Genomic DNA, 13,286 nt, shown 5'->3' with positions numbered 1-13,286 from the left:
TTAATGTTACAGGTTTTGAGCAGTCTGGTTTAAAGTCTTAAAATTTTATGGTTGTTATAACGATCTAGTTTGCCAACACATCATTGGGTCAATTGCTGGTGACATGTTTCATTAGACCGTTCTTTATACAATGATTTTGACTATGGATTACTCCGTTTACCTCATCAAGATATAAGGCTCACGACATAAGGCTCACGGCGGATGTGACCTGACGACAGGGGATGCTTACTCCTCCTGACACCAAGACCGGTGGAGGGCTTCAAATGTAGGCCTATGCTCGGCGCTTACGGCCATTGAGCAGTGAAGGTTCTTTAGCGTGCCACACCTTCTGTGACGCGGGTCATCCGTTTTAAAGGTCATCTCCAAGGACCCGTGACATTCACACCTGATGCCGAGCGATTGACTATGGAACTGTCACTACTTATTTTAACAACTTAGGTCTGTCACGGCAGGGATTCGAACCCCGGCCTTTCGCATGCGGGGCGAACGCTCTAACCTCTCGGCCACCGCGGCGGTGTGAATGAATGATCGAAGCTGAAATAGGTTTTTGAAATTAAGGGCAGATGATACAAACAAATTTTTTCTTTCGAAGAGACTTTATATGATGTCATTCTTTTATAAAAGTAGATAATTCCTTGAATTCTTTTCCCCTTTGACTTGGAGAGTGAAATATTTTCCATATTTCCAAAAAAAGTACAAAACAAGAGTTATCATGGTAAATTAGTTTATTATTCATCTGTTTACCTTTTTTATACCTCAAAAAATGGTTGTCAGGGAGAACAGTGTACTGATATTAGATTTACAACATAACATGTAAAATATTAATGCATTACAAATTTTACACTTGGAAAATATCAATTGCTGCTTCAATAAAATTACATATATGGACATTGCACCCTCAGTAAAGGTTTACAAATTAAAATAAACTTCATAATATGTTGACTTAATGTTTAAAGTGTAATATAAACTTAAAAATCATATACCATACGAGGTGAATTTTTTGAGTAGAAGCAAAATTGTAAATATCACATTGGCTGATTTTTTTCACGACAAAGAAGAGTTATCTCCCATAATAATAATTTACAATGGCATTTATGATTTTACTGGGGTTTTTTTTCTTCTTCTTTTTTTTTTGTTGTTGTTTTTTTTTTTTTTTTTTGTTGTCACTCTTGGTTTTCCTTTGCTATTCATCTCTGAAAAAAATAAAGAAATGCCTAATACAGGATCTCTTTGATGTGCCATTTTACGTTAGTTTCTGCATTATAATGTTTCCCAGTAGAAACAGGAGAAAGATGACTGCATGCTTCCTGCTGACATCTTATATATAGCAATGATCCAAGTCCATACCGTTTTTTTCCCGTCCTCACAAAGTCTTATGGGTTGTTAAATCTAGTGGTCTACCACACACAGCACAACCTTTTTCCAAATTGTCCACTAGAATTCCAAGTTCCACAACTCGTCTCCCACTTCTCCAACAAATCATCTCCTCATGCACTTCTTCCGATTCCTCACTCTCTGATGCATCAGATGGATACGTGTCTTCATTTCCTAGGCATTCTTGTGAATTATCACCAGAAGAACAATTTTTCCTTGATTCATCCAACCTCTCCTCGTTCACCACGTTGTTATTGGCATCAACATTCACTATCTTACGTCCAAGGGATAATACATAACCTTTCTTAGCATTCTGTAACCTTTGATGACGTTTTTTACTAATAATTGTTCCTGATTTTTCCCTCCTGAATGATTCTGGCACCACAATTGTTTACATTGTTTACTGACCCCCTTTCCTGCTCTTAAAACACAGAAGAATTCCAAACAACTATAAATGAGAAAACCAAAACCAACCAAAATATTTTTTACCATGGGAACTCTTCAGTGCTAAAGGTAGAAAAATTTGTTTATATCATCTGGCCTTAAATGTACAATATACTTCAATTTTATGAAATAAGATGCATGTACCACATTTCAACTTTGATAATTTTCTTCAAATGAAGTTATCTAACATAAAATGCAACAACCATAAATTATTCTCGGAGCACTGTTATCATACACTTGTTCAAATTAGCATTTTTAGGATTGGTGTATTAGACTGTGCAGTGTGTGTATTGCATAGAATTTATTGTGCTATTGATCTCGTCCATTTCGAAATGTCAACTCTGTCAGTGTCCACATGGTCCTCTTGTTGGATCAGATGTTTGCTCTTATAGAGGAACGAAGGGTCAAAATACATGTACATGTAAGCATAAGTGTCCACATAGTTTTCTCGCTGGCTCAGATGTTTTCACTTTTAAAGAAATGAAGGGTTGTAATACATATGCGTCCTTTGGCACTGCAATAAGACACCACCTGTTTATCCATTTTACTGGGAAGGACAACACAATGGTGATCAATCTCATAACTCCTATAACCCTGGACACACCAGATGTGAGACCAGGTGCCTGAGAGAAATACGGATCCCCAATATGATAACTGTAAAAATAAAACTCGATGTGATTGTAAATCCGTAATTCTGCTCACCAAATACGTATTGTATAGATTAGTCAGCTATTTGCCAGATCGTTGACACCTAATGTTAACACATAGGCCTACACTTTGCAGCACTTCATTGTCAATGGTTACGTTTCCATGAGTGAAAAAATTGAGAGCGGAATGTTAAACAATATACAATCAATAATATTTTGTCGTCTTGTGTTGTATCAACCAAACGAATGAGGATGCATTCTTCTGAAAATGAATTGGACGCGTTAAGATATCATATTTTTAATGCTACAACTACAGACTGCATACATTCTTTTGAGATACAGACAAGTGGGTAGTCTATCACGGTTCTTTTTTGTGTCAAGGTCATTTGAAGATCAATCTGTTGCTATACCAAATCATAAAGAGATCCCAGTTTAAATCATACTGTCGAAAATTATGATGATAGTCACTGGTCTCTGTTATACACACATATGAAAGGTAAAGATAACGAACAGTGATCAATCTCATAACTCATATAAACAATACAAAATAGATAGTTGGGCAACACCGACCCCTGGACACACGAGAGGTGGAATCAGGTGTCTAGGGGGAGTAAGCTTCCCCTATCGACCGGTCACACCCGCCGTGAGCCCTACATGCTGATCAGGTAAACGGAGTTATCCGCAGTCAAAATCAGTGTGCCAAGAACGGTATAACAATCGGTATGAAACACGTCAGACAGCAGTTGGCCCAATTATAGGTTGTATTGGCAAACTAGATCGTTATAATGACCATAGAATTTGCGAAATGCTGACTTTAATCGAGACTGTTAACTCCTGTACCATCAACTTGTTCATCAGAAGCTTGCCTCGATTTAAAAACTAACCATACGCAGAAGAAACTCTTGCGTATCGAATCAGTTGAGAGATATAAACACCATATGGAAGTGATAATGGAATAATGCTACATAAATATGGGAGGTTGACGATGGAGACGCTGAAATCATCCCGTTTGTCATACAGTTGAGTTGTCAGTTTGCCGTTAATGTCTAATTTCATTAAAATATCTAAGTATGAAGCAGAGGTGGATGACTCTGTGATGTCTTTTATTTCGAGCTCACAGGTATATATCGAATCGACATATGAATGAAAATTATTATTGTTAATAGACAAAACGTCGTCGATATGTCTAAATCTCGAAATGAAGTCTATAGCAAAACAGTTTTTCTCCTCACGTAGAAGTTTTTGAATAAATTCCGCTTCATATGAATATAAAAATAGGTCAGCTAACAAAGGAGCACAATTAGTGCCCATCGGAATTCCAACAGACTGTTGGAAGACCTGATCACCAAAGACCACGAAGATACATGTATTGTCAATGAGGAACTCTAAAAAAAATTTTAATTCAACTTCAGAGTACTTGTGCGTGGAATCCGAGCCAGATATGAATATATCCGTTTTCCATTTTTGTTGAAGAACCAACTATCTATGATGTCAAAAAGTCTAGTTTTAATTTATCGTGAGGAATGGTCGTGTAAAGTGTTGAAAAGTCATAGGTTTTGATATTATTGATTTGGGAAAAGTTTTGCGATTTCAAGTTTACTAAAAGTTCTCTAGAATTTTTTAGAGTCCACATTTGATTAAGGGACTCCAATCCTCAGCAATGTTTGGTAACTCGCGTAAAATCCGGAAAAAGTTTATTCGTATCATAAATTCCGGCATTTATATTTTTTGGAACTCTTCTTTGAAAAAAGAATAAGAATTCACAGATGTAAACAAACGGAAATGGAGGGGAATTGTATACGAGAAAGAGATAAGAAAGGTCGGTTCAAAGCCTCGTCTACTGCTACTATAACCATTAGCACATGGAAATAACAACCACCCTGACTTCATCGATGTCAACAGCGAAGATCCACTAGCACAGGTAGATGAATATGATGAAAATAAAGAGACATTTGATCTGTTCCAAGGCAGAAGAGTTGTTGAATTTCCAATTCTGGTGGATCATTTGCAAAGAGGGCGCTTTCTGTGTCATACGCCTTTGGATCTTGTTGACTGTGAGAAAGAGAGACGTGATGGACTAGCCAGCTTACTGTATGTGAGATGCAGGAAGTGTGACGAACTGACGATCATTCCAACTGGTAAACGACACAATATAGGTCAGAATGGTCAAGGTCCTTTTGATATCAACACCAAACTTGCTGTTGGTAAGTATTTTTATAAAAACCTAAACGTGTGTGTATTTTGCAATTTATCTGTAAAAGATGTTTTCGAAGCTGGTCATATGTGGATACAAGTAGTGTTGTAGCAGGTACCAGTACTCCTACTAGTATATATATATAGTATGTAGAATAGAAAAGAGGATTTATCCCTTGGCTCAATGGTAAAGTATCAGAAATTGGATGTGAAAGATGTGATTGTGAGATCTTGTGTTGTCAATTACTACAGTATATGTGTTTGTACAATAGAGCAGTAAGTGCATGCATGGTGTATATGAATATAAATCTTTTATTCCAGCTTTAAATTATGCAGGCATTGGCGAAGCTGGGGTTTCAAAGATCTTTTCCACGCTAAACATACCAATTCTTACTCCAAGAAATTTGAAGAAGAGAGAGAGAGAGAGAGAGAGAGAGAGAGACTGTCCCTGCTCTAGAGTCACTGGCAAGAAATTCCTGTGAAAAAGCTGGGTGGTAAAAGCGAGGAAGTGGTAGAAACTACAATAGTACAGTTGAAGACTGTAGATATCTCCAGAAAGTTGTTGAGCATCACAATATTGACTCATTTTATCTTCAGTATAGTTTTACTATGCAGTACATCATTGATATCATAAAGCAGATGGAAACTTCCCCAAAAAAATCTACATACTCTTATGTCATTAGTTGAAAATCACATTATTTCTGAAAGCATGTGTAAAAAGATATCTTTTCAGGACTAGGTTTCAAACACCTGCAGATAGCACATCAGAGAAGAGGCTATGATGGGATACACAGCTTATTTACAGAGAATTTTCAGGGCAAGCCCAGGATTACAAAGCGCACATCTATCATTACTGCTGTGTCCAAATTCATGGAAGAGAGATAACTCTACATTCTGAAAATTGATGTCATATTGATTTCAGTCATCATCTTTTATATTTTACTGGATACAATGCAATTTATTTTTATTTTTGTAATCCTTTCACCCAATGGATATTTTGTTTAGGCAGCAAACAAGTCAACATACAGTATATGAAATACAATTTGATGAAACTGAGATAACTCTTTTTGTTTTCTATTATTTACTGTATACATAATGACCAATTATCTCATAAGATCACCTGGATACAATGGTAAATAATTATCAATTCTTTGTCATAATAACAAGTACGTAAGAAAAGCTTCACAATAATGGTAAAAAAATACATCTTCATTTTTTTGCACCTGAGGGACGGAGTACCTTAACACCACTTCTGGCATGTGTAGTCGCACAGTAAGTTTGAACTTTCTCCTTCACAGCTGTTAATATTTTCGTGAGGAGCAAAGATAGGGGCTTGGTAGAGCACTTATTGGATCCAGGAATGTATCTTTGTTTGTAAGGGTTTTATGTAGTTGAAGAATCCAATATAGGTACGGTAATTCATATTCATTCAACCCATTGACTGGAATATTATATGTGTCTAAACCTAAAGCATGGTTTTGCAGCATTTCATCTTTTGAAAGGGCAGTTGGAGTAGAAGTACTATTACCAGAAGTGGAATTAATGCCAAATTCGTTTAAAATACAGTTGTAATAATGAGCCTTACAAACAAAGACAATGTTGTTACTAGCTTTGTCAGCTGAAACCAAAACATATTCCTCATGTAACCTATCTAATTCATTTATCACTTCTGGTTTACTAAATACAGAAGGATATTTGGTACATAGTAGTTCTCCATTATTTCTTGTCAGTTCTTTCACAAATTCTCGAGCGAGACGTTAAGCAAGATACAATCAATCAATCTTTCACAAGCAGGCTTTCCTGTTGTTATTTTTCAGGGGATTTTCTCTCTCGATATCTTGGTACTGTTTTCAATCCATGTCTCCTTTGCTTCGAATTCCCCCATGTCTTTTTAGGTCACCTGAGTAAACTTAGCTTCAGAAAGCGCGTGTAAATGGAGCTCTCTGATTGGCTAATGCTCCCGTCACTCAAAAATTCGGCGATCCGCCAATTCTTTTATCACTTCTGCTTTACTAAACACAGAAGGATAGATGGTACGTACTTTTATTTTAATATGTCTAATACGGGTTTTTAATATTTGGATATATCTACGGTAAACACGTAATACCTATTGCGTCGATTATTGAGTACCGGTGCATGTTTAAAGGGAAAGGCAACCCCAAAAAATTTACATGATAAATGATAGGATTAATTATATGATAAAGATTTGTTATACTATTCTTTTGATATACGGCCTAGATAAGCTTCAGTACTAATTTTAAAACTGTAAAACTTGAAATTGCCGCCATCTATAGAGGCTGTCATGATGCGGAACTCTTTTGTATTCAAAACCACAAAAATAAATAATTTTGACGTCACACCGTCTATTCCGGTTTTGATGAGATCAAAGATGTGCATATGGTAGATTTTACAAATACATTGTAAAATAGGTGGATGCCTCCCTGTCAAGCAGTTAATTACACTAATGCGATGGGGAGATGTGTATAGTATAGTTCAAAATATATAAACATAACAATAAATTATTATTGCTGCGGAAAGGTCCTTACAACGTGACCAAGAAGATGAATGGTATTAACTCAAGATCACACTGACTGACATTCTGGAAATCAAAACATAAGTGTAATGTACAACTGTTTTATAATGCTCAGAAAATGAAGTAAACCTCTGGATTAAAAAAATCTCCAAAAGTGTTTGACAATTCTTGTAAACAATTACCCAGTTTACTTCACTACAACCGTTGTACGTTATCCGGGTAACCTTGCCCTGTAAATACCCAATAGTTCTGACATTCAGTATTATGAAGTCCTTTTCCTTACGTAATGTCCACAAAAAATTCCCACTACTAGTGGAGTTTTACGAAGAGGCTTACTTTCACAATCGACGGCTGACTTTTACAATTTAAAGGGGCCAACTACAAATACATGTATATTTAAAAAAATGAGAGTGGTATTTGCAAAATTCATGTGTTGTATATTGTTTAATGTCCTACTCGAGAATATCACTCGTATGGAGGTCATGATTGCCGGTGAAGGGCTGCAAAGTTTAGGCCAATGTTCGGCGTTGATGGCCTTTGTGCAGGGAGGGATCTTTATTGTGCCACACCTTTTATGACACGGGCCTCGGTTTTTCGGTCTCATCCGAATGACCACCCCATTTAGTCGCCTTTTACGACAAGCAAGGGGTACTGAAGACCTATTCTAACCCGGGTCCCTACGGCGTACGGCATTTCCGACAAGCACATGCTGAATGCTTATATCGATAATGAACGGCAATAGCGACGTCTCCATATGAGCGAGAAATTCTCGAGAGGTTAAATTCAATCAATCAATCGTGGGGGTCAATTTTCATGTTTCGAACGATTTAAACCTGTATTTATAGATGTACTTCTTCAAGTCAAGCTTTTCAAGGTATTTATGCGTTTACTTGATCAAGATATAGGGCTCACGGCGGGTGTGACCGGTCGACAGGGGATGCTGAATCCTCCTATGCACTAATCCGAGATTCCTCTGACTCTAACCCCCGCTTTTATATTGTGACATGTGCGGGGGAGAGTCAGAGCGGATGCCATATTGAAAAGTGGGAATTCAGCGACACCAGCTGGTGTCGCGACTCTGCCTACCTTTCGCAACTTTATTTCGCGGTTCTAACTTCCGAGACGCGACCAATCAGTAAAGAAATGATTCTTCTACAACTTAATCACAATTGATACGATGCTTTCGCCGTTTAAACGGCCCTATCGCCGACAAATGAAGCATCACTTTGAATTAGGTCGCCTCCTCGCCATTCGATTTCTTTGCGCATGACGTCAGCACACAAACACACAAAATTCCAATTGGGGTCAAACGATCACGTGACCAAAACAACGTGTGGAGATTTCACGGCTGAAACTGGTGATGCTGCCAAAATTGTGCTCATATGGACATCGGAGCCATTTTCGGCAGTTGCATTCCTTATCAATAAATAAATGAAACATTGCTCTCTTGTTTTCTATTCTCTGTAACAACACTTTCATTTATTTTTTAAAAGAAATACTACAAAGTAATTAGAGACTCCTGTAACATTGGAATTTCTTTAACAATATTTTTTACACATTTAATTTTTGATAAATTATAAATCTCAAAGACAAAAGAAAAAAAGGTCAAAATGGCTGCCTTGACTGAAAATGTAATCAACAGAATCCTTTCAGAAAAGCAATTTCATTTTGCAGTGAAACCAGAGCAGTTTAAAATTATTGAATCTATTGTTAATAAAAGAGACACATTTGCTGTATTATCAACAGGCTTTGGGAAAAGTATATGCTATGTCATCCCAGCACTCTATTATGATGAAGTAAGTCTCTCTCTCTCTCTCTCTCTCTCTCTCTCTCTCTCTCTCTCTCTCTCTCTCTCTCCCTCTCTCTCTTTCTCTCTCTCTTTTGAATTCTTGCAAATATGTATACAATATTACAATCATGTATTATAAATAAACATACTAGGTGAATTTACAATTATTTCTTACACAGATCAATCCCTGTAAAAAGCATACAAGTCTGGTGATCTCACCACTGAAAGCATTGATCAAAGATCAGGTTCAAACTCTCAAGGATCATAACATCAAAGCATGTGGCATATATGAAGGGGTGGATAAATCTGTTGTAGATGGTATGCATAACATGCTACATGTGTACAAACTAATGAAAATTACCAAAATTGTTTAAAAGCCTCACGACTTATATAAAATTCTCCTCTTAAATACAGAAATAAAGAATGGAGATGCAACAGTTTTACTTGCTTCCCCTGAGGCTATTATATCCAAGCACTGGCTAAGGGTGCTACAAGATGTCTACAAGGATAACATTGCATTGGTTGCATATGATGAGGCTCACTGCATATCAGAATGGTATTGTATTATCATGGATACATTTTACAATATGCTACTGCATATTAAGAAAAAAAATGCATCATATTCAGTAATCACACTATTTTAGGGGTCTTGACTTCAGAGAAGACTACAGGAAGGTTGGGATTCTACAGAGTGTTCTTAATTCTCCTGTTCTCACCCTGACTGCCACCTGCAATACAGCAATGAAAGCTGACATTGAAAAAATTCTTGGAATGTCCCAAGTTAACACCATTTCATTTTTGCCAAACAGGTGAATATTTCTGGCATATTATTAAAATGGTCATGAAAAATTGATCTGATGTATATATGGTCATGAAAAATTGATCTGATATATATATATGTATATATATATATATATATATATATATATATATGTATATATATATATATATATATATATATATATATATAAAGTTTTAATACTTATACATTACAGATCAAATATCTTCATTAATATTCAAAAGTCCAGTGAAAAATATGAAGATGAGCTACAGTGGTTGCTTACAAATCTTCGACGGAAGGGTATAGCAATGAATAAAACATTGCTATATGTAAATTCAATTGGAAAATGTGAAGAACTATACATTTGGATGCATGGTTTATTAAAAGAAAAGGCATATGACGGACAATTATCTGTTGACACAAGGATGGTAGAAATGTTTCATGCACACACAGATACCAAATCAAAAGACAGAATTTTGAGTACTTTTTGTTCTGAAGGCGGTACCATACGAATTTTGATATGCACTGTAGCTGTAGGTATGGGAATCAATATTCCAGATGTAAGCATTGTTCTTATATGGGGTTTACCCCCTTCTCTTTTACAACTTTGGCAAGAGGCAGGTAGGGCTGGAAGAGACGGTAGATCAAGTATTTCAGTGTGTTATGCTTATCCTCGAAGTATAGCTTTACCCTGTGATTCATGTAGAAAATCAGGTAAAAGAAAGTGTGATTGTGCCAGAAGGACATACTTGAGAGAACTTGTATCTACTACTGAATGCCAGAGATATCATATTCTTCACACATTTTCCTTATCAGATGAAAACAAAAGTGAACTTAAAGATCTCATGAAAATGAATAATACTTGTTGTAGCTGTGAAAATTTATGCAATCGTAAACTTTGTAAGTGTTGCATAACATGTGTTATGAAATGTAAATGCTCAAACCGAAAGAAGTCATCCAATGAAGTAATACTATCTTTCATAAGATAAAAATTTACAACAAGACAATTATTTTGTTGTTTTCATGGGGTGGGTTATGTGTGTTTTCAATTCAAGTATATCCTTGAACTGAGTAATGTAATGAGTAGAATCCATCAGAAATAAAGATATACTGTTTACTTACATCCAAACTCTAAATACTGATTCTGTAATTCACAAGTCCTCTTGAAGCTCGCGTACATTGGCCATATTTTTCAAATGACGCAAAAGGCGTTCTTTAAATTTCTTTGGAAATCGAACCCCATTTACTGTGGTAAAAGTTTCAAATCCCTTGAAAGCCCTTCCTGGTTCACTCTTAAAGTAGCGTAGTGGTTGCAGAGTCTTGATCATTCGCATGATATCATCTAGCCTATCAATGTCACCATGTTTTCTGGTATGGAAGGGTTTAAAAACAACTTGCTCATTGAAAATATCCTGAATATTCTTGCCAATTCCTAGCATCTGACTGTGCCTGTTGATGGTATTTGATGTAAGCTGGCCACCAGCATCCCTACTATTTTCCCTGTACTACATATTCAAATGTTCACAATTAGCCTAGTCAATTTGAAAATAAACATTGAAGAAATTGCAACAGAAATAAATTCAACTTTATATTGTAGAGCTTTTCAAAGTAAACATTATATGAAAACCTGAAATCTCAACTCACTAATGATGATTTTTTTTTAAAAACGGAATTTGACAACGGTACTGTTGGGCTGTCGTACTATTTGTTTTGGTGAATCAGTATGACGTCATATACATAATGGATATACTGCAATCTAATCTTTTCGACTTTTCAATATGCTGATATTTTTTCTCATAATTTTCCGGATTCTAATCAACATGAGGTAAGTTTACTATCAGTCATTTTCCACTTTATTACTGTATTGATTGGTGTTTTGCAGTTAAGCTCTAAATATAATGGCTTTCCACGATTAGATAATTTGAATAATAAAACAAGCAAATGGTGATATCTACTTGCCTTTTCCACCCCGTATATATTATATAATTTCATAATACCAATTGAATGCTTAAATTCGTGATGATTAATGCATAATATAGGCTTATTGCGAATTTTCTCTGATAAAAATGCTAATGACGTCATCCCTTTGCAGACGAATTTTTTAAAGTATGGAAACCAGTTCGGGCGAGAAATTCGTATTTTTAAAAAAATATTTTATCTTTAAAAAAACCCTGGTTAAAACAATATGAATAATTGCATTTCATTTATTATTTTGTATTTAAATTTCCTTGGAACTCCGTTTCAAAGAGTGCAATATCCATTTTAATTGAAAATAATGGATTATTTGAGTTTTATACATAGACTAGGCCTATATGTCTTTTTCAAGCAATTTTCAAATTTACATTTAATTATTGTTTAATTACTTTGGTTTAGGTCTGTAATAATTTCACGCATATAATATTGTTATCGTCATATAATTTTATCGAATCCATTTATTCTCAGTTGATTATGAAATTTATATTCCTCATTCCATTTAATTTCAGTAACCAAACGCCTACCAACGGGATTAATTGTGTGATTTGCCAACAATGAAAGATGTTACACACATGCGGAGATCCAAAGGACATAAAACAACAGATGTTTTATTCACGGAGACCATGCTATGCAAAATGAAGAAAGAACTTTTTCTTGCCAATAACAGGAACAAACAGAAATTCATCAATCTACTAGCCTCAAAAATGCAAAATGAAGGCATTGAGGTACTTCAAGCTGATGACGATGCTGATCTTCTCATAGCGAAAACTGCCCTTGCCTGTGCAGAAAGCAGAATAACAGTTGTTATAGGAAAGGATACTGACATCCTAGTTCTTCTTTGCCATCATTTTCGTGATCATTACAAAGACATTATTTTTCGGTCAGCAAAGCAAACAAGTGGTAAAACCTGTAGAATATGGAATATAAACAGAACCGCAAAGGTGCTTGGTCCAACTACATGCAAACATTTGCCATTTGTTCACGCCATCTCGGGTTGTGACACAACCTCTCGATTATATGGTATTGGGAAAGGAATGGTGCTTAAGAAATGTATGTCCAGTGGATATTTCAGAGAACAAGCGGATGTTTTCTTTGCAAGTAATTCTGATAAAGATACAGTGATAAAAGCTGGAGAGGAGGCAATTTCGTGCTTGTATGGCGGGATTCCCTGCGAAGGATTACAGATTCTGCGGTGGCGAAAATTTACGTCTAAGGCTGTACAAAACAGATGTACACCGGTCATCGTTCAAACGTTACCTCCCACGCCTGATGCTGCCAGTCACCATAGTCTTCGCTCGTATTTCCAATGTCAGATCTGGCAAGGAGATCAAACTGTGCGTGATGCTACTGAGTGGGGATGGAGAATTGAGAAAAACATGTTTATTCCGATGAAAATGACACTTAAACCTGCTCCTGAACACCTTCTTAACATTATTAAATGTAACTGTAAAACAAATTGTGATTCGAAAAGATGTACTTGTCGTAAATCAGGTTTGGATTGTTCAATGGCTTGTGGTGAATGCCGAGGCATGTGCAGTAATGGCATAAAAC

At 36.0% G+C, this 13,286-nt stretch overlaps 1 protein-coding gene and 1 non-coding gene across 2 annotated transcripts; one reads left to right on the top strand and one right to left on the bottom strand.

Annotated features, from left to right (window-relative positions):
* Positions 1-441: 441 nt before the first annotated feature.
* Positions 442-513, bottom strand: Trnaa-cgc (transfer RNA alanine (anticodon CGC)). The gene has a single exon. It is a non-coding gene; the product is annotated as a tRNA-Ala (tRNA).
* Positions 514-5,892: 5,379 nt separating this feature from the next.
* Positions 5,893-10,750, top strand: LOC125666505 (bifunctional 3'-5' exonuclease/ATP-dependent helicase WRN-like). The gene is made up of 5 exons (XM_048899667.2): positions 5,893-8,987; positions 9,160-9,298; positions 9,395-9,536; positions 9,625-9,789; positions 9,976-10,750. The coding sequence occupies exons 1-5, from the start codon at positions 8,802-8,804 to the stop codon at positions 10,748-10,750; spliced, it is 1,407 nt and encodes a 468-aa protein (XP_048755624.2). The 5' UTR covers positions 5,893-8,801.
* The last annotated feature ends 2,536 nt before the right edge of the window (positions 10,751-13,286 follow it).

This window comes from Ostrea edulis, chromosome 6, assembly GCF_947568905.1.
Source record: "Ostrea edulis chromosome 6, xbOstEdul1.1, whole genome shotgun sequence".
Taxonomy (NCBI): Eukaryota; Metazoa; Mollusca; class Bivalvia; order Ostreida; family Ostreidae; genus Ostrea; species Ostrea edulis.
The sequence above is the reverse complement of the archived record's forward strand: the minus strand, read 5'-3'. Positions and strand labels throughout refer to the sequence as shown.